We start from the raw sequence: 22832 nt of genomic DNA on the forward strand, positions 1-22832 counted from the left end.
ACATGAGATCCTTGGTTCGATCGAACTTTGTGGTAGACAAACAACGCGTGCGTGAGTTTTCTCGAGGTTCTCCAGTTTCCTCCCACTTTGTTCATTCCACCGTTTCCTTTATTTCTCATCATCACAGTCTCCTTTAGCCTGGTCGACATAACCGTCGGACGTGAAACTTAAAGGTTTCATTTATTAACTAAATCTTCTTTTCTTTACAGTGCAGTCTTTCACCAGGTCTGAAGTAGAGGGCTTCAAGAAATTAAACAATACATTGCATATAATAAAAAAAAGTTTATTATAAACAATTTGTATTCTTTGCACATTACAATTTTTTTAAATATATATATATATATTCACAATATAAAATTTATTATTTATGTGATTTTTTTAAAAATTAAACATCTTTGGAAGTCTCTACGTGTGATGTCACTACTTTAGCATTTATTTTCTTGGCGCTAGAAAAATGTATACATCTAATCTGCTTATGCCATTTTTTTTTTTTCAAAAATCACTTTTGTCAATTTATACACACACAAAATTTTTTTTACATTACAAGGTAATAAGCTACGAAAATACACTTCCTAATACATTTCAACTACATAGACTCTTCTTAACATTAATCAATGCTGGAGAAAAAACACTTTCATGCAACAAGAGCCAATATAGTTTTCACAAAAAAATTTTTACACTATTATTTGTAATATATATAGATTTCATCTTATTCGTAGGACTTGAATGATAGTGGATGGAAAATTTGCTCCCACTTAATCCATATGTATTCAATTTCGCTAACAACATTTAGTTTTAATCTGAATAATAATAAATAGAGATTATTTATAGCGATTAACATTCATATTTTAGCACTTTTGCTTCTTTATATTCAAGAAAAGATACAAACATGTTACGTAGGTAAGATAGTTGCTTAAAACACTGAATTATGCATGCATCTAATACTGTCAAGCTTTGTGAACTATAACTTTTGAGTTTTCCCAAACCAACATTAAAACGAGTTACTTGAAAACACACATGTATATTATCTATAAAGATATTACGGACTTGTTAAAGGCTATTAGCATATGTTGGAGGAACAGTAATTCGTGACATCATTTATTAATCTTCAAAAAATATTAAAAAGTTAAACAGGAAAGAGGGTAAAATCAATATTTATCTGTGCCTCTTCTTTTTGGTTTACTAAAGTTCCTTATAAAACTCATAGAAATACAAACACAATATACTATAAACCACGTATCTACTGAGACCGTATTAATTTATTGTCAGGCTCATTTCCTTAAAATTATCAATCCAAAGCGTAATAAAAATGTAGAAATATAATGAGTGAAAAAGGCAACACAAAATTCTACAAAAATAAAAGGAAAAAATTTACGTCTTCAGATATTTGCAGTTTCAATTGGCAATATTTCTTCCTGTAGTGCCTACATAAGAAAGAAATATAACACAAGTAAGTGAAGTAATAAGAGCTATGAATCAGAACTACTACTATTGAATAGACACGTGTATTTATTGTATATTTCTAGGTTTCCCTTTTGTTTCTAAGATATGAACATATTAATTTGCTCCAAGTCTTTACTATTATGCACCCGGATTTATGTTATTAAATCACCCCATTTGATAATTACAACTGGATTATATTTAGAACAGAATTGTCTTCTAAACAAAAATGCCTACTTACTTTCTCACCTTTCTTTGGAACATCGAAACAACAAATATATATAAACAAACAAAATTTGGAAAAAGTATTCGAGGGCTTTTCGTTCACGATTAATGTCATGAATCAGGTTTATCATGTTCTAGGTACGACCGTTTTCTAATTTTACTATTTCACTAATTATTAGTGTCTTTAAGAGAATAAACACAACGTGTTAAGGTAAGCATTCCATTTAATTTAATCCCAGCCTACTAGTTCATACTATTTATTTTATTGGGGAAAACTTTACAACTAATAATTCGAAGTGAAATTCATGCTCGCCATATCCCCGCTATTTTTTAAATACTGAAACAAAAAACTATAATCCTATAAATTTTTTAAAGCCTATGACGCGGTAAAAAATGGAAATTTCAACAAAATAAAGTCAAAAGAGTTTTGGAGGAGAAATACATAATATGAACATGTCACGACGCTAGAAAGTTATCATATAGGATTCGTCAGCAGAAAATGTATCCAAAGCCTTTACCACAGCGTTAAAGTAATACTACTTACATTCTATGGCGTTATTTCTATAAATGTTATTACCTTTTGCTCTACACATATTTGGAACAATATAAAATAATGTGAAGTTTTACATCAAGAATCTTTTAGGTAAATGCAACTGCGAATACCAAGAGGTTTTAAGGTATAATTTTCCTTCTAAAGAATTGAATTCATATTTCCTTTGGAAATACTGCGAACAAGAATTGCGAACAAAACATATTAGATTCTGTACAAGTAAATAAAATAATGTCACGTGCATTCTTTTGAAAAAGAAAAATACTGTTTATCTACTTTTATTTTCAAACCATCTTCTTACAACAGGAACGTTTTATACAGCTGACATTCTCAACACCTCCCAACAACTTTTCTACTTGTATTTTCGGGCCACGGTAGTTCAGTGGTAAAAGGTGTGTGGAACCCTTGGTTCGATCCTAGTTCGCGCCAAGTAGGTTTTATGGTGCACAAACACCGTGTGCGTGGGTTTTCTCGGAGTTCTTCCATTTTCTCCCACTTTCTTCATCATACCATTTCATTCATTTCTAAACACCACCACCATCTCCTTTACTCTACACGGCATAAGCGTAGGACGTAAAACTCGAAGATTTCATTTAACTTTTTCTCGTGGTATTTTATTTACGAACATCATTTCAGTACTGCAAAGAACTACATGAACAAACTTAAAGTACAAACAGAATGTATATTTAACAATGAAACAGGAACATGAACTTACTTAAGTATCTCTATATGTTATTTCCTTATTCGTACATGTTTCAATGACGGCTTATCAGAATCCTCGGTACGTGTCTATTGAGCACTTTTTTTAATGTTGATTCGTAGGCTCACGTTAAAGGTAAATTTCTATCCTTAGAAAACCCCATGACTTACTGATGTGCATCAACTCTTGAAATGGTTTACTGAGGTAAAAATTCAAAGTAAGTTTTTTGCTGTAAACGAAGTGGGCTTTCTAAGGACAGAACTTTATTGTTAACGTGGGTGCACGAATCAATGTTTTTCAAACACAACTTAATAGGCATATACCGAGGATGGTGACAATCAGTCGTTGAAACGTATATGCATAAAATACATACGGGTCTTTAAGCGAGTTCAAAGTTAGTATTTCATTATATATGGACATTAGTTGCTAATTCCTAAGACATTGATCATTTCTCTTGGCGTTGGTACGTGAACGAATATGCACTGTCTTGGTCAACTATGTACAGACTTGTCACATAACGCATATTTCTGAATTACACAATTTCACACACGAGGAATGTTCCCAACATTTTAACTAAAAGATTACCAACCAATCTTTTCAAAGAAAAAAGGGTATTAGCAACAAAGAGACCATCGAAAGAAGACGAGACTAATTCATGACAGCCATCTTGAATTAATAATCACGAATTAACTTATGTTAGCTGAGGAAAACATTATGCTACTCGACTTTTCTTTTACCTCAGAATCCGGCGAGTGTATAATTAAAACTGCAGCCAAAATAGATGACATATTGCATAATTAAATCATATTGTTATAACAAAAAACAAGAACTATTATTTCAATCCTAAACGAGACATGGAATATTATAAATACCAGTCAAAATTGTTTTTACTCCCACGCCCTTTCTCTAGAGGCATCAATAAAGCGATGACCTCCCACCGTTTCAAACTTGATTCGAACAATAAGACTGCCTGTATGGTTTACCGACTGTATGAATCAATGGGAGAGGATATATTTCCGCTGTTCTTTTTCTTCCCACGACCAACTCCTTTCTTATCTCCAGGTTTTGCAGCTTTTTGATAAACTTGCTGAAATTATGCTAGATTTGGGCAGGATGCTAAAAGCAAGATGCTAAAGACATGCAAATTATGCTCGACATAGCATCATTATGCTAGATCTGGCACCGCTTGCTGCAATACTACACTGATAGCTTACTAATAATATAGTGATGCTTATTTTTTTTTTCGCATCAGCTCTCGATCACATTCACGAATTATGATAACCTCTCTATCGACTCGATCCTAAAATCACTAATAGCTGCAATGCTGCAAAGTATTGCAAATATTCAACAGTAATATCTCTCAAGAAAAGAATCATTTTCATGGGAGTAATGATATATTGCAGAAGTTAATCATAAATCTAGCATTCAACGGATTAATATATCGTAAAACTAACTAGTGCTATGGTTCTTACAACAAAAACATAACCATAAATAACGTAATATGCTTTATTCGGGACATTTTCCTGTGCTGACACAAAAATATCGGAAAGTATACTGTTTTGTTATATATATATATATATATATATATATATATATATATATATATATATATATAAAAGAAAAGGAACGCTACTCTTAGTAGCCCCCTCCGCACATAAAGGGGCGGAAGGGATAACCATGACAAGTGTCGGGGGTCCTGAAAAATATTAATTTAAGTTTAATTCATTCAACCGTGAATCTTTCAAGTTTGAAATTCTTGACAGCGACAAAATAATCGTAAAATTTCCAGAGATAAAATTAAATTTTAAAAAGCGTAATTTAGCGGCTTTTTTTTTTTTTTTAATCACTTTTGGTGAAAATAATAAAGTTCGGTTCATTGCTAATGCAGCAATTTAGCTATTTTTGAATTGTTTCTTGGCTATTTCAAAAATGGAGACGGCAACAATGCTGACTACCATTGGAAAGAAGTAAGCTCTTAAATTTTGTCTGGGGGCCCTGCTCTTAGGATATTGAAGAGGGGGCAACAATGAAAACTGCTTTTTTTTTCTGCAAATATGGAACTTTTTCGTTTAGACTTAAATGAAGTTTTGTTAAAGCAACATTTATTTGAAGGTTAACATGTGAACGTTTCAAATACAGCGCAAACAAATATTTTTAATAGTTTATTGAACTCCATTAGCATGAAACTACCTGAATAATTTCAAATTTCTTGAACATTTAAAGCTAATCTCAATACTGCAAAAAATATGCTAAAGTGAGATCGCTCATTGCTTTACCACCAGCATAGATATTTTACTGACAACAAAACAAATTACACCAGAAAAACACGGATATTTCAAAATGTTATGTCGGTACTTTCGAAATGTTTTTCGTACACACACATTAAAAACCAATACTACATACATAAGTATCAGTTTAAGGAAGCTTGTATCATTTACAAATATGGTACTCTATATAACAGTGAAGAAGATGCAACCTGACTGCTAATATTATCCTGGAATGTTTTCTATGATACTGCAACCAAAAGTAGTGACACCACTAATATGCTATGTTCGTTGTTACATATTTTCACACCCAATTACTGTATCTAAAAAGTAATTCTGTATATTAACTCAGTGCTAATTCCAAATAATATTTTATTCGTCACGATGTCTCTTACCAGTTCGGTGGTAATGACGAATAACAATATGCCGTGTTCAAATCCACGAAATCACTTTATATATTAGACCACATGATGTTCACTCTGTTCGTAAGTTAAGAAAACGTCGATATTATGCTCGTGTGTTCCAACAGAAGAATTTTACGATCCGAATATACATATGTACAGAGGAAGGTCCATACCTAAGGGCATGTGCACACCAGGTTTTTTTTTTTTTTTTTTTTTTTCTTAAATTAATGTATTCAACAGGAAAGCTGAAGCGTTTTCCACCTTTTCTTCATCTTTTTAAGTTATGAATCAGGATTTTACTTGTTCATTTGGTTAGCATAAAGAATTCGTTTTGAAAAGGCGTACACCCATGAAAGATATATGAAAAGAAGCACAAACACACCAACTTTATACACCCTCTACAGATGTTCAATATGTGACGCTTTGGTGACACGACATACGTCCAGACGATACTCGAGCTCATTTCATACATTTTGTAGCATAGTCCTGTTAGTTATCTGCACTGCAGCACTGATGCATTCTTTGAGCTCGAATAAGCATTGCGGTAGTGGGGGTACGTAAACAAGATTCTTAACGTACCCCCACAGGAAGGAGTCGCAAGGCGTTAAATCAGGAGATCTGGAAGGCCAGGTGCTTTTCCCTTTACACAAGCAACCAGTGTTCTTGAATTGCCGATACCACCGCAAAATGCTTTGTTTACGTGACAGTTCTTATCCATACTCTCTTCTGAAAGCGCATTTCACAGCTATAACAGATGGACATCTAGCATATTCAAGCACACACAAACTTTTTTTTTTCTTGGTTTCCCTCTATTTTTGATAGGTACTAACCTCGTAGTGCCACAAACTTGGTGAGTTTATGGTTCTTTTTATCTATCTTTCATGTGTATATGTGTAATACTTTTGAAAACATAGCCTTTTCAAAACGAATAATCATTTATGCTAACCCTGTATTATGTTCTTCTATAATAAAGCTCTCGTACTGCTAGTTACTGCTCTAGACTTTAAAAAAAAAAAAAAAAAAAAAAAACGCGTACTAACTGGCTCACGGTTGCACACTCAAGACTAGTGATTATACTGAATAGGGGTCCAAATTACGCTAGATTATTCCTAAATTATATCAATTTTCAAATTATCTTTCCGCACTATCTCTAAAGAACCCATCTTATTTTAACAAGATGTTCTAGCTATATTCTCGAAGATGCAGGGGCGGATGCAGGACGGACTTTTGGGGGGGAGGGGTTGTAATACTGCTACTTAGAGCTACTTTTAAGGGCTCCAAACTTTGGGATGGGTTTTATTTATATTTTAAATAAGAAAGTTTGCTCTTCTGGAGGGGGGCAATCGCGCCCTCCCGGATCCGTCCCTGCGAAGATGTCGCAGATAGAATTGGAATAGTTGATTAGATAAACACGTACGACAGATACATAATTCATAACATTTTCATCACTTTGTGTTGATATGAAAGCAATGCACTTAAGAATATTGCACACAAATCCAAAACACTTGTATTAGAAAAAATGTAGTCACAAGTGTTTCAATTTTCCCTGAACATCTTCGGCTCCCCCACCCTTTGCTTAAGGGAAAGAGCGGAACGACCTCAGCTGTGTTGCCAATTTGTCATTTCAGTGGTTTCGTATCGGTGAGTGAAGATCGTAGGCTACTTAGAATTGCAAAGTGCACAGCGAAGTCTGTGAAATCATTCATTGTGGCAACGCTTCCGCATCCAACAACTGAAAGACCTCGGCCACTGCAACTTGTTCCTCCTCTTTGAAGAAAGATACGGGAAAACACACACACATAAACAGCAGCGCCAGCGGGACTCTATCACGAAAACTATGTCTTAGCTATGAGGCTACGCTGCTTGAGAATAAGTGTTTACTATTTAGCTGATCTAAATTATTGTTAAGAGACGAAAGTATTGGCGAGTGCTCTTAAAAATCGATTTGACCTGTCACAATCTTGTACTGACACATTCGTCACATTAATTCGGCCGATAAAAATTACAAAAGTAAATTGCCCTTTGGTACGGATAACTTCCCCTATATATAATCATTAACAATACGAACACTTCACATATATTTTTGTGTGACAATTATTATATAATTTAAATCTTACATTTGACATATCGATAGTTATGGTAAATGCCCTGAACTGTTATTTTATGTAGTTCACAAAGAAACCAAAAGCAAATACGTATGTAACAAATTAATAACAGTAATAATAATAACAGTAATAACAAGGAAGTAATATACAAGTCTGGAAAACTAAGAACTCACATTTCCCTTTGCAGGTCCATTGTAATTTCTTTTCCTTTTCTTAACTATACTAAATATCATCTTAACCATACAAGCAAGCTGAGAATTAGCTACTGTAAAAAGACCAAAGCACTGAATATTAATTTGTAAAAGACCGTTATTTGTTTGTATATATTCTGCACACCAGCAACTGATTGGAGAATTTATATTGATTGAGCAAACAGTGAACTTTTTATTTATTTCCAAAATCATGAAAATTTACTGTTTAGCGTCGATTTGTAAAGGAATTAAAAAAAAAGAAATACTTTGGGTAAAAGTAAACAAACCCAGTTTTGGTTTAATAAAGTTCTTAAATTTTATAGAGAAGAAAATGCAACCACGCCGAATAAAAAGAAACAATATCCCAGCTGTTACGAAACATAGTCAAAAGTATTGTAATTCCACTTGAAATTGGCAAAACTCTTCACTCTACACTGGACATTCATTCATAGTTTTGTCATGTTGCAACATGTGAAGCTTTGTTAACTGGCTACTCAACAGACGCATTCCAGTTAACAGGTATCAAATACCGGTACCACAACTATTTCCAAAAAAGTACTATATAAAGTGATGTTGAAATTAAAAACGTTAAACTGAATTTTACAAAATATTCAAGTTAGAGAGTCGTTACGTGAAAACTGATAATGTGTATATCACTGAATATCCTAGGGATATTAAGATGATCCAGACGTCTAAAATGGGTGAAATACGCACCTTTCCTTGGACAAGATAGGAAGATAATACAGTAAAGCCCCTAAAACTCGGCACTCGAAAACCTGGCAGGCCAGATAACTGGGTTACACCCTGGCAGGATGAAGAAACCCTGCGCGCTAGTTAATTTTCATTATAGACAACTTTAAGCCTTCAGAAAGTATTTTTTCTGAGGTCTGCTTTATCAGGTAAATTACTGTACAGAGTGTATTCATCAATTTTCGTTTTCATGTATAGTAAAGGGTAAAAGGCCTTCATAAAGTATGTACTTTTCCTTTGTTTACGCGTATTTGGGCAGTTTATTCTCTGTTGTATTCTCAAGCAACCAATACATACAAGTACAGTACTGTATTCTGTGAGGAAACACTCTTACTTATTCTTTTTTAACCCCATTCTCGACAACCCGGTATTTTCACAAACTCAGCCATCCTTTAGTCCACACTAGGACGAGTTTTCGGGACTCTACGGTATAAAGATAAGTCTTAAGGAAATGAGTAATAACTGCGACTGAATTTATTTTCACTGAGAAGTGTCCATTGGCGGATTTTATTTCTGTTGCAATAAACTGTCGGATTTCTTAGCCCTAAAACGCCTTTAATTTACACGTGGAATTCATATAATTTTTTTCCCCCTTCTTCGACAACACGATTCAGCTGTAAGATCTGCAACAGGACACATGTAACAACAGAACGCTTCATGTAGTGGAATTCTATCATAGTTTCTTATTGACTCTCACTAAAACATGAACTCACTTGTGTTCATATGGTCTCATGATCTAGGTAATATAAAATTACAGCAAAAATAGCAGTAAAAATTATATATACTGTATAGGTCGCCATATAACACTTTCTCTCTCTTTCTCTTCAGAAAATATTTCACAATGGGATGCATCTCATACGTCAGTAAATATATAGTTATTTTCACGATGAGAAAGGTAGCACATTGCAGTAACGCTTCTAAGGTAAGGTATTTCGCATCAAGATTTGTTGTTATCGAACACTGAGACCAAGTCTTCACAATATTGTTAAGCCTATCTGAATTGGCTGGTGTAGTGTTCCGAACAAAGAAACACAATATTTTATTATTTCAGTAAAGTACAATAGATTCGTACTGTTGAAAAATTCGTAGCCTAACCCAGAAGAGTGCAGGTACAGTAGAATGATGAAACTGTACAGTTTTAAAGAACATATCTCTGTATATAGAAATACAAAATTTTCATATTAGTAATGATATTATTGTTGTGCTTTCTAGGCCCCTGAAGTGATCTTGTGTACCCAACCAGCGAGTTTCACGAGCATCGAGATCAGAGCTGCTCCCAGACTTTTGTTCCACCAAGGAAAGTCACCAAAGCAAATTCATGAGGAAATCAGTGAAATACTACAGAACTCCCCTCCGTCACAGCATTGGGGATAAACGGGTAGCACAGTTTAAATGTGGCGATTGATCAACAGATAATGCATTATATGAAGAAAGACCAAAAAGAGTGACTGCCCCCGAAATTGTGAATGTAATTCATGACACTATTCTTGAAAACCACAGAATCTTAGCAAAACGTGAGGCAGAGATTGTGGGTATTTTTCGGGAACGAGTCGGTAGCACAATTCATAATGACTTGGGCATGTGCAAGCTCTCGGCAAAATGGGTTCCCAAAAATCTGTGAGCAGATCATGAGCGTGAAAGAGTAAGAGCATCAAGGGATATCATTTCCCATTTTGACCACAATGCCGACCCATTTTGACGGTGGACGATACATCATTGTACCATTACGATTCTGAAACGAAAAAACAGTCAGTAGAGTGGCAGCACTCAGGCTCCCTTTTCCCGAGAAGTTAAAAAGACAGAAGTCGACACGGAAAGTGTATGGAACATTCTCCTAGGATAAGGATGGGGTCATGCTCATAGACCACTTCCTCAAGTATCAGACTTTAGTGCAGAGTATTACTCTGCATTACTTACAAAACTGAAAGACAAATAGAAAGTGCAACGCCGAGGTAAATTTAAAAAAAAAAAAAATCTACTCCTTCAGGACAATGACCCTGTCCATCGAGCACTGCAAACATAACTAACATTGTATGATTTTGGGTTTCAATGTCTAGATCCTATTATTTCCCCCTCAGAGTACTTATTCCCTGAACTGAACACTTGAAAGGATGTCATTTTGGATCTGATAAGGTGATTAGTGCTATAGAACCGTCTTCAGATTTGTTTTAACTGATCTGCATAAATTGAAGCACAGTGCAAGGGAAGTGTATTGAACTTCTGGGGGGTGTCTATAGAATAACTGCAAAATTTCATCATTTTACGTGCTTTCCTATATTGGGCTACAAACTTTTCAGCAGCCCCTCGTATAGTAATATTTTAAAAAAAAAAAATCAAAAAGTGCGTAATTCTGGTACTACTCCCATTAAGTAATATTAAAATTTCTCTCTCTAATGAAAGATATTTGGAAGAATTTTTTGATGAACTGGAATATTGCTTTACAATTAATCGGTACGGAAAAAAAAAAATACTACAAACAACTACGATTGTTATGCTGCATTTGATATACAGAGCAAATATTATAAAATTCCATTTGACTAAACACTTTACAACATGCAAACAACTTATGATAACAAGCTGGAAGAACTTACTAATATGTCTAGCAACATGTAGATCGAAGACTTCATTATTAGTTAAGACTGGCAATTTACTGGTACTACTTACTGCAAAAATCAGCAAACACACAATTCAAATGGTGTGTGGCTAAAGGTGATATAAACAGGTATTCTTTGTAAAATGGTAGACAAAATTACCGCCTTGTATTTTACACTGGGGTAGTCAAAACCTGTTAAATGTTCATCTTAAGAGTAAGCAACTTTTCCTTTCCTTTAGACTGGAAACTAACATTGAAGTGTTGGTACAAGTATATTTCTATAATACAAACAAGGCCTGCTAAATGCTTGATTGAGGTACATAAAAATACAGTACTCACCTGAATTATGCAAAACATCTGTTGGGCAAGATTTAAGGGAAAGAAAGAAAAATCAAATTACTGAGTACTGCAGTTAGTTTCCAGCTTTAACGTATCTACTTCTCTACTTAGTTCTTCTTATATATGTTGTTCCAGTACTTTAATTTTAAAGCAGTATGAATAAAATATAGTAACTTGAACTGAAGAAGTAACTACCTGATGGCCCCTTGCGTGTTAAGATCTCATGTGTGTCTGTATCACAAATAACATTTCGGATACAGACATTACGAATATGAGAACTATATATATAAGCTTTCAAAAGAGGTATAACTCATTAATATACAATAATGAACGGCTGAATAGTACAGTGTCAAAGTGGAAGCCATGAGATGTACTATTCGGTAAAGCCACACACACACAGAATTATCATTTGCACTTATCCACTATGGAAGACTCAAAGCGAACATAAAAGTACAATACTGTGAAAAAAATAAGAAAGAGAAAGTTAATTTTCCTGACGTTTTTCGTATTTCACACATTCCGTTTTATAACGATGTCCAAATTTACAATTAATAACAGTGTAACATGACGTTTGGAATATGCATTGCGGGAGTCGAAAAAGTTCACTGCGTTGTGAATTTTATCTCTAATGAATGCACACAGAGTTTAAGACATTTCAGTTTTCTAATACAATAATAATTTCCTTAATCGTCTGTACATTTTACATAGTTCCATTTACAAGAAGAAAAAAAAAAGTTGAAATGTAAAACATGGATTCGTTCATGTAGCTCTACGAGAACATTCTTTATAGAGTAAATGTGTTTCTATCATGTTATTAAATTAGATTGACCTTGTATTAATTATACCGAAAATATATTTTACAGATATCCAGATTACAATTAAACAATTTGGCAAAGCACAGAAACCCCCGACATGATGGTATACTAATGGATCAGTTCAAAATGGCTTTAAAAAAAAATTGTAAATGATCAATCCGTTTCAGATTTATGACAAATGCAAAGAGGGAGCATAATCCACATTTTTTTCACAAAATGATAAAACATGGAGACGACATGTTAAGAAATGTTTACACAAACAATTTTCCGCAAATATACAGAACAGACATAACAAAGGGCGGACTTTTGCTCCAAAATCCTTTCTGAAATCTTTAAGTCTTCTATCATTGATTAATATCTACGTAAAGAAATCTCAAATGATCGAGGATCAACCTCAAACTCATTCACCCTCACATTGAGAAGGACTTCAAAATGTTGTGAAGTATACAAGGTATGTCCTCACCTTTAACTTGGGTAGTATTTCGGAGGTTTATATTTGATTTTTTTCTAGAGGGGAAATTCCAACCTCTTCCTCACAAATCGAACACTCATGACTAGTGAAGTACCATTTGAGATAACTTATAGAAAAAAAAAATACTGATTGTTAGAGAAAAAAAAAGTATTGATTCACCTGTTAACCTCATCCAATAACCCGAATTAGAATTTCACGTAATACGTCAGAATAAATATATTTAGAAATAGAAACAAAATCTGTACTGTTTTCCATGGTCTTTGGTTCTACTTTGCAATTAGAATTCCGCATCAAGGTTTTAATTATGACCTTTTATTAACTGAAGTTACAAAAAGAAAAAAAAGTATGGAATACAGTCAATTTAAACATAGTTTCTTTCCAATATTTACTTTCTGCAAATCATAAATGCATTCTACTTCTTAAAAAGAAAACACATCACAGTGCAATAATTATCATTACTGGAAAAGAGCAATGACTGTTACTAATTGTAATTGACAAAGACACAAAACTGGGTTTTACTAAACATTTTCTTTGATAATCCATTACTAATACTCTCCAATCAGTTTTTATCATATTGAACATGTCAAAGAGTCAATGCAATAAGTGGAAAAGCTACCCTAACTCAATACTAATGTATGTCATTGGTCACTTGACACAGATATGGAATTAAAAAAAAAAAAAAAAAAAAATACCTTCAACATTAAAGAGATCATTAATGTATTATGAATTATCAATATAAATACAAGTGGGTCAAAAAGAACAGAACGAACATGGTGTTAAAAATTTGAAGAACATATACCTGTAATTATACAAATAGGCCCGTCAGGAAGTACCTAGTAATGCATGTATATATTATATATGTATGTATTTAATACACTCTTTGAAGAGAAGATTAAAAGTGACAATGTTTGTGATTGGTTCAATCTTTCACAATGCACACACTTATAAATTCTAGACTTCTGTCCTCAATATGAGGTAATATAACAGACTGAACCGTATAAATAACTGCTACCAGTTCTGTTACGAATATGTGATGTAAAAATGATTATGCTTGTATGTGTGTGTGAAATCCTTACCTACGATACGACAGGGCAGGGCAGGGGAATATACAGAAATGCATAATGTACTACCAGTACGCACTAAAATACTTTCCTTTTGTTTTAATACTTGTCAACAATAGCGTGAGTACTATGAACATTCTTTAATAATAAAAAAAAAAAGAAAGAAATAGTTTAAGTAACATCCTTATGAGTCAATCTTTTCTAGTAAAGTTTAATTCACAAGCTATAGTAATTGAATTATTTCTTATTTTGAACTGTCATATTAATACGATCATTCAGCACAAAAAAAAAAAAAAAAAAAAAACTCTCACATTCACTCAACAATACGCACACATTTTGATCTTTGGAACCCTTTTGGAACTGTTGTCAATAGAGATCATTGTGGGGGAATTCAAAGTACCCACAAACTCTACTTCAAATATTTATTTTTATAGTCATAAATTAGCCACTAAACACAGCCATACCAAGCAGTCACACTACAACAACAACTTTGTGTAGCGACAAAAAAATAATGATAAATTGAAGTGCAACAAGAAACTAGTTGCATGACTAATCAGTAACAAAATTCTACAAGATCAAACTGTGATTGGTGGTCGAATTTCTTTGCTTACCACATAAAAGCGATGTTTATTTCCGAATAGCCCCCATATAACAGCAGCATTTTCTATTACGACGTTGACTGGTATGGTGCACAATGCACCGCAGATGCACAACAAAAATCGCACCATGCCGAATCGATAGAGAGAAAACGATTTGACTACACCAAATATGTACATGTAAATATTTACAGCTGCAATGAAGGCACACAGGAAGTCTATGAGAGGCGGGCAAGGAATCGGACACAAAGCTGCCAGCACCACATTCGACGTAGACAGAGGCATTGTGATCCAGGAATAACACGAGATGGCCAGCAAGAACTTGTTCCGCACTGGAATCGCTGGTGAGTGGACTACCAGCAGAATTCCTTGAATCCAACGCTTGCGTTGCTGGACAAAATCATACAAAGAAAACGGCGACTTCTCCCACATCTCACCCTCTACGAAGCTGAACGAATATCCTTCTTTGTACGCCATCATTCCAAAGAAACAATCCTCGGCCACTGAACCATCTAAGCCATTATCAAAGGACACCTTCCTCTCGGCTCCCACCTGAAATAAAAGAGAGACAAGTTTCTCGTTAGCATTATTTATAATATTATCACGCAAACATTAAAATAGTAAAAATGAACATTAACATTTCAGTAATTCGAATTTATCTATAACCACAACACCGGAGAGAAATAGATTTGATCCATCTAGCCTGGACATGAAATAATTCATCAAAAACACTCAGAGACTAGGATCGAACCAGGGGTTTCATGCCCCAGAGGTGAACATTTTTCACTCAGATATCATGTCCTTAACAATTAAGAGCTCGGTATAATTACAAAAAAGAAAAAAAAAAGTGTTCTAGTCAAGGTAGTACCCGTGAAGGGGCATTGAAGAGCATTTTGTCAAGGAGGTAAAATGTAAGAATTCAGGAATGGGTCAGACCCTTAATAAGAACGGTGATCAAAGCTATATAAAATTCAAACTTCAAATGCCATTTGTTACAAGTATAATGTACGTTACTATTAGGAGTCTTTCGTCACCTACGTAACTCATCGTAAGGACAAATACAACAGTAATAATCTATTACTTTACTGTGTACACTGATCAATAGTTGAATTGAAGACAGCAGGACAACTGCAGAAATCACCCTGCAGAGGCTCCACCAGTACATGTGAATGAAACGCATCGCGCGTGTACTGCTGCCGTGTGCTTTCTCTGTCTGTGTCCGTGTTAGTGCAGTGCGTAATAGGCAAGACGAAGGACCTGAGTGCATTTGACCGTGGTCAAATCGTAAGGGCCAGACGACTGAACGGCTAGTTTTCGGAAGTAGCTGCGGCACTCGGATTTTCAAAGGCAACTATATCAAGGGTGTATCGTGAGTACCTGGCTTCCGGTAAAACCGCATCCGCACGGGCAAACTGCAGCGGTCAGGGGCGTGTAGACGGACGGGTCACAGTGGTTCAAATCGCGGAGAGGTTCAATGCAATACAACAAAACGCCGTATAAACAGTCACACAATCCACAACCACCTACTAGCCATGGGGTACAGAAGCCATCGGCCTACGTGAGTACCCCTTCTAACCGAACAACATAGGGTACAATGTCTAGCATGGACAAAGGAACAAAGACACTGGACCGTGAACACGTGGGAAAAGGCTGTCTGGACAGATCAGTACGTTTCACATTGGTACATGCTGACGGACGGGTACGGGTGCGTCGCCAACTGTACAAGGCAATGAATCCATCGTGCCAGGGAAAACTGTTCGGGCCAGTGGTGGTGGTATTCTCATCTGGGGCATGTTTACGTGGACTGAAATAGGTATTCTAACATGTGTGACACGGTCCCTGACAGGTGAACGCTACCGCGATCTTGTGGATGAGCATGTTGTCATTTGCTCGGCTACAATATCCCGATGGTGACCCCATCTTTCAGTGGAATAATGCGCCGGCCCACCGCTCTAGGATGGCAGCAGACTGGTTTGATGAGCATTTCTCTGATCTGGCAATACTTTCCTGGCTATCACGGTCACCGGACCTCAATCCCATCGAACACACCTGAGACACCATGGAACGATGCCTTCAGGCTGTGGACCCTTTACCGACCAACATGCGGCTCTACGGGAGACTTTGTAGCATATATGGATTAAGATGGCACAACAACACTTCAGGTGCCGCATGGAGACCATGCGGCGGGGGTAACCGCCGTTATCAGAGCGAAAGGTGGCGTTACACGGTATTAGACAGGCATCTCTATTTCAACTGATGATTAGGGTATATCAGGTTGTCTAAAAAAACTTATTACCTTTTATTAATGTATCTCTTTTAGCCTGAAGGGATAAATATAAGACATAAAACTACTAATTTCATTTCATTATTTTTTTCGAACTTCCTAAACGAAACGAGAATATAAGAACCCAACTATTATGCAATACCCGACAAAATTCTATTCACGAGTTTGACAATTTAAAAATTCTACCGTACATCACAAGGTTATTATTTTGAAAGTCACTGCTACATATCGAACAATTATAGTCTGTTAAATTCAAAAATATTACTTCAAACAGTAAACTGTAAAGAAATCTGGTACGCATATCCGATGTTTCTTCACTGAGTTTAAAACAATGCTCATTAAGTACCATAGCAACTGCGTTACCCACCATTCATTTGGTCATCGCATAATGATTTTAAGAAAAAGAGTTTTCCTTGGAACTGTAGTCATGTAGGAAATAACAGTTTATAGCTTCTTTGACGATTTTCTTCGCTTTTCATTTTGCCAAGCATTTATCCTCCCTATTGGACGTAAATAGCGTATAATCAACAACCAACACGAGTATGCGAGCGAAATAAATACCTCAGAAAAGCATGGCAGTGATGCATTCAAGGAAAAACCAAGAAAATTTTCAGAAAAGCTTGAAAACGAAGAATCCAACTCTATTCTTTATTTAGAGGTATTACTAGTTACCTCATAATTCCTATAAAATACCAAAGTACAAATAAAAGTGTCGAACGAACTTTACAGAAAGAGGCTTTTAAATACCTACCAAGACAAATATTTCTAAAATTAAACGAGAACAACATAAATGAAATATCATTACATACTTATAGGGGAGAGTAGATATGTAAGGACTTTAAAAAAGTATTTTTTTTTAAATCTAAGTTTTTCACACGACTTACTTGACGGAAATTTTGGACTTCTAAGAAGTAATATTTAATTTTAATGGATAGCTAACAGTACGTTTCATCTTTCCTTTCCCATAATATGAGGGCCGTCCAAAAAGTAGCCGACGTTTTGAAATAAAGTAACAGAATGAATAAACCAAATTGTATTACATATATTTGAAATGTAAACTTTTAAGCTTTTATATATATAATCACCATGCAAATTAAGGCGTGTATCATACCGTGACACAAGTTTTAAAATCGCAAGCGGACGGTTTCTACCACGACAGTATTGAAACTAGTGGTGGGCACAAAAACCGGTTTTTCGATTTTTCTCCGAAACCGGTTATCGGTTTTCTCCAAAACCGGTTCGGTTTTTCACCTGATCCGGTTTCGGTTTTCTTCAAAACCGATTCCAGTTTTTTTTACAAAATTTGTTCTATTTCTGAATAGAATGGTGTTTCGTTGTTCTCCGGAAACCGAATCCATTTCCACAGAAATAGTCTTATGTGTTTTCGAAAAGTTTTCACCGAAACCAGTTTCGGTGAAAACCGAACGTTTTGGAGAAAACCGAACCGGTTTTGAAGAAAACCGAAACCGGTTTCGGTGAAAAACCGAACCGGTTTAGGAGAAAACCGAAATGTCGGTTTTCGGGTTTCGGTTTTTATAGAAACCGGTTTTTGGTTTTTATAAAAAAACCGGTTTTGCCCATCCCTAATTGAAACCACTGGTTTACACCGGCATGCAGTTAGGCGTCAGTATCAAAGCGCTGTGTAACGAGCCATGTCTTCCCCGCTGGGAATCGTGAAACTACGATTTGTACGAATTTTGTCTTCGATTTGCATAATCAGTTCACCAGACACAAGACTAGGCCTACCACTGCGGTCCTCATCGTAAACACTAGAACGGCCATTTTCAAAATCAATACACCATTGCCTCACTTGGCCTTTACTCATTATTCCATGCCGTACACTTCACACAGTTGGCGATGGATTTCAATTGACTTGTGGTTTTCTGCCAACGAAAACCTAATTACAGAACGCACCTCACAAGAGGAGGGATTTTCTATTGCAGTGGACATTGTAACACGTCACAGTCCTCACATTATCACAGCTGGATGCGTACTGAGTATGGCAACGTTTTAACACCAAAATGGCGACTCTCGCGATAGCCAAAACATCTGGGACTTTCTGGACAGCCCTCGTAATACAAAAAGAAGCGTTTGATTGCTTAATCAGAAGAAGAAAAATTCAGGAATCAAAGAATATCGGTTATTCAATAGAAAAGAAAGTGCGAATCGGTGGACGCATTGTTTTTTTTTTTTTTCTAGTTCCAACGAATTATTTGTAGAGTTATTAGATGAACGCTTAACAACAAAAAAGTTTTAGTACAAAGTTTAATAATGTTAGCAGGAACTGTTTTGAAAATGTCGTAGATTTCGTGTTGATTCCTAACTTTTGACACTCTACATCCGAAATATTCGAAATTAATAGCCGAATTATGAGTCTTATTTCGAATAGTATATTAATTTTGATGATGGGATTCTTTATAATTGATGGAATTAAATGAAAATAACCAGGGACGCTATATTTCTGAACTGTGGGTGATATCGAACGTAGTGTCTACTTCTATTATGGAGTGCATATAAAACATTTTGGATAAACTTGCTCACTTCCTTGATTCTGCAACTCAAATGGAATGAATACTGCCATTTTCTAAAGAGTGAACTAGGCTAATAACGTGAAACAAGAGGATTTATATTAGGAACAGGCATACTTAATTTTTAAGGGATGATCGTGCCACTGTCTTTCCTGTGTAATTTGCCACAGACCTTACCTGAAAGCTTACGACCTCACCGCCACTTGTGATAGTATACCGCCGTGCAGTTTATCACTGGTTGGAATGACCTGGATTAAGTCTCTCGCTTAAGGTGGTCGCTTAGGACCCATGCCAAAAGTAGGGTAATGGGATAATATGCCTATTGCGCAATAAACCGAAACCTACCTCCGAGATATAACTACTGGTGAGGGGAATTCTCCTAGTGGGTATGAGTTACAGACATCTCCACTGTCAGCACCGGAGGGTACGGAAAGTTCACCTCCCATTTTTAGCACCGTAAGGTGCCGAATCCTGTGGTGTAACGTGATGGGTCGAGAAATTTTTCGAGTCTTGTGGGCACGTAAGTCTTAGAACTCAAGCACTGGTTTACTGTTGATGATTCACAATTTAAAAAGTATTGATAACGTGATTTGTATAAACACAATGAAGAGCGTTTATGAACGTTTAAAGATACACTGTTATCATACAATATACTCTGTTTGAATGTTATGTGAAACCACTCGTGAACCTCTCGTGACGCGAAAGAAAAAAAAAATCAGAGGACAAATTTCCTACACAAATTTATAAAACAAAACGTATTTATAGCCTTGGACAACAGTAATAACCACAAGCCGACAGAGACCAATCCATTTCTGGGGTACCTCTGAACACCAGAGGGACTTACCCTGTCTACCTCAATTACTTTCAAATTTGCATGCTAAGGTATCACCGTACACTTCTGAGCCCAGTTATGGCACTATTAGAAACAGCAAATATATATATTATTCAATTGTGTTGAAGCCATTACCTCTCCTCTTTCCTTGTTTCGCCACTGTTGATTGAAGTCCTGAGGCGAGGGCGACGATTTCTCTAACTGTGGGAAGGGGACATTGAAATGTATGTTTGGTTGCGGACAAGGGTCTAAGAAGGCATATATGAGGATTTAAAGACTAACTGAATTCAAATTATGCAAAATATCGTAAATTAATTTAAAAAATACATGTAACAATAAAAAATATATATTCATAAAAATACATGGGGGCCCACATGAGCATTGGGGCACAGAATCGACGGCCTTGTCCTGAGGTCCATTCTTTTAATGTTTCAAGCATAGCATGAACAAGCCATCAACACTGAGAAGTTCAAAGAACTTAAATCAGGAAACACGAGGCTCACAGTCACTTTCATTTTTGTACTAACTACAAAAATAAGAAAAGTTCTTTCTCAGTTACCATCATCTACAGGAATTCCGTGATGGAAAGCATCAGGAATCTATTGTTACACGCGCATTGTCTCTTCTTCACTCGTCGACTCATTTCACCACCACAATTTAACTGCTAATTGTTAAGTCTCATGAAGGAATGTACTACTAACCATGACCTAATATTATCACCTGTGTGCTAAGATTCTTGTATTTTCTGCCCCGTATTGTATGCGTGTCAGCCCATGTGCTTGTGACACACAGGAAAGCATCTGTATTACCTTCCCACATAGTTTATCTCCAGAGATAGCTTTCTCTTACTATCAACTTACATTTTCACTGGTTTAACTTTCTACGATAAAAATATTTTACATCTCCTAAGTTTCATCGTCTTTGCGTGGTTTACTATCTTTGGACCAACAGCAAACTTTAAGAGGTAAACAATATGAAGCTTACTTTGGCCCACTGCACGACATAATTAGCACATTTAACGGAAGTTTACAACATGATTGATACTTTCTAAAAACTTGCCCCCTCTCCCTAATTTCAATCTCGAACAATCTCAGAGATCTACCGTGGCTGTAAGGTTAGCTACGCGCCCTTGCCGTTGGGGACTTGGATTCGATTCCCAGTGGGAGCTCACGTAGTTGATATCCCACGTTAAGCTGTAGGCCAATGTCTCATATAGCCTCAGTGCTGAGAGGGACGCGCAACTCCAAATCAACCACCAATCAATCTAAAAAAAACACACATCATGTTTTGTCAAAATCGGAAAAGCTTCCGAAGTTTTTTTTTGAGAACACTTTGTTTTAAGCGGGAAAGGAAGAAGTAATGATTATAGGAGTTCAGCTGATTTTGACTTTAACATCCCTTTCAGTAGCGAGGCTATATGAGACGGGACCTACTGATTAACGTGGAATCCGAACCACATGAGTTCCCGCCGGGAATCGAACTCGGGTCTCCACGCCGAATAATTCCAGGAATGCCTCGGAGAAATTATACATTTATTCCATAAATAAATAAATAAATAAACGAAAGCTATTATGGAACATGTTTGTGTAAATTGGAAGGGAAGTGGCGGGAGAGCGTAAACTCACCCTTTTACTTGATATTTCTTTGACTCAAGCAGTGGGGATGATTGGGAAGCCTCAAAGAAAATATATACTAAATTTGATCAAAATCTAATAACAATGACACAAAACTTGCGGATTCAAGGGGAGGGCTATAATCCCCCCTTGACGCTCAGGTATACACTGGATAAAATGGGGTTCAATCCTACTTACTTTACACTGAATAAAGCAGAAGCTATGGTTTAGCCCCTCCTTTGATTACATCCTGGATGCGCGGTTTTTTATATATACACACACAGTGGCAGATCCAGGATGTGATCAAGGGAGGGGCTAAACCATAATTTGCAGCTTTATCTAGTGTAAAATAGGATTGAAGCCCATTTTATCCTGTGTATACCTGAGCGTCAAGGTGGGGCTATAGGCCCCCTTGGATCCGCCCCTATTATATATTGCGATTGCATAATTTTTACAACGATTATAATGGAAAATTAGGTTATCAAGTGCAAACCTGCGCGATGAAATGAATTTTACATCGTTAAAAAAATGAAATGAAATGTTTGTTTTACGTCCCACGGTTATGCCAGTTAGGCTAAAGGAATGATGTAGGAGGAAACGGGAGAACCCCGAGAAAACCCAAGCACGGTGTTTGTCTACCACAAAGTCCACACGGCGCGAGGTGGGATCGAACCAGGGACCCCAAGCACCGGAGGTGAACGTTCTACTACTAAGCCACAGCGCCCCCTTTACATCGTTAATGTGAATGGATTTTAACCTCGAACAACAGGGTTATTTCGTATGATTTGCGGAAGGAACATACAAAGTTCCGTTAAAATAACATAATTACGAGGTCGTCGTACAACAAACGGACTCAGAAGTGCTAATCGAATCGAATGAAAGAAGCTCCGTACGCTCGTTTCAATTAATTGGAGTCTGTTTCATTTTTGGAAATATTAACACTGGAAAAAGGGAGGGGGATTCTGTAGGTCAGTCGGTCAGGGCTGAGGGAACATCAGAATAACAACCAAAATCTTAGACTCTGGGATTCGAGCTGCAGACCTCCCGACGACAAAGCCAAAATACCAACA

At 36.1% G+C, this 22832-nt stretch overlaps 1 protein-coding gene across 4 annotated transcripts in view; it reads right to left on the reverse strand.

Moving 5' to 3' along the window:
• Nucleotides 1–262: 262 nt before the first annotated feature.
• egh (beta-1,4-mannosyltransferase egh) overlaps nt 263–22832 on the reverse strand; it is a 163840-nt gene continuing 141270 nt past the window's right edge. For 3 of the 4 annotated variants that reach the window (XM_081739134.1, XM_081739132.1, XM_081739135.1), the window contains exons 3-4: nt 14521–15057; nt 263–1424 (exon numbers count right to left, since the gene is read on the reverse strand). In XM_081739134.1, the coding sequence (XP_081595260.1) occupies nt 1380–1424; nt 14521–15057 (582 nt within the window). In that variant the 3' untranslated portion in view covers nt 263–1379. Of the gene's footprint in view, nt 15058–22832 lie in introns of all 4 variants that reach the window. The other variant, XM_081739133.1, reaches the window with a different exon arrangement.

Source organism: Thermobia domestica, chromosome 14 (assembly GCF_964235325.1).
Source record: "Thermobia domestica chromosome 14, izTheDome1.hap1.1, whole genome shotgun sequence".
In the NCBI taxonomy this organism is placed as follows: Eukaryota; Metazoa; Arthropoda; class Insecta; order Zygentoma; family Lepismatidae; genus Thermobia; species Thermobia domestica.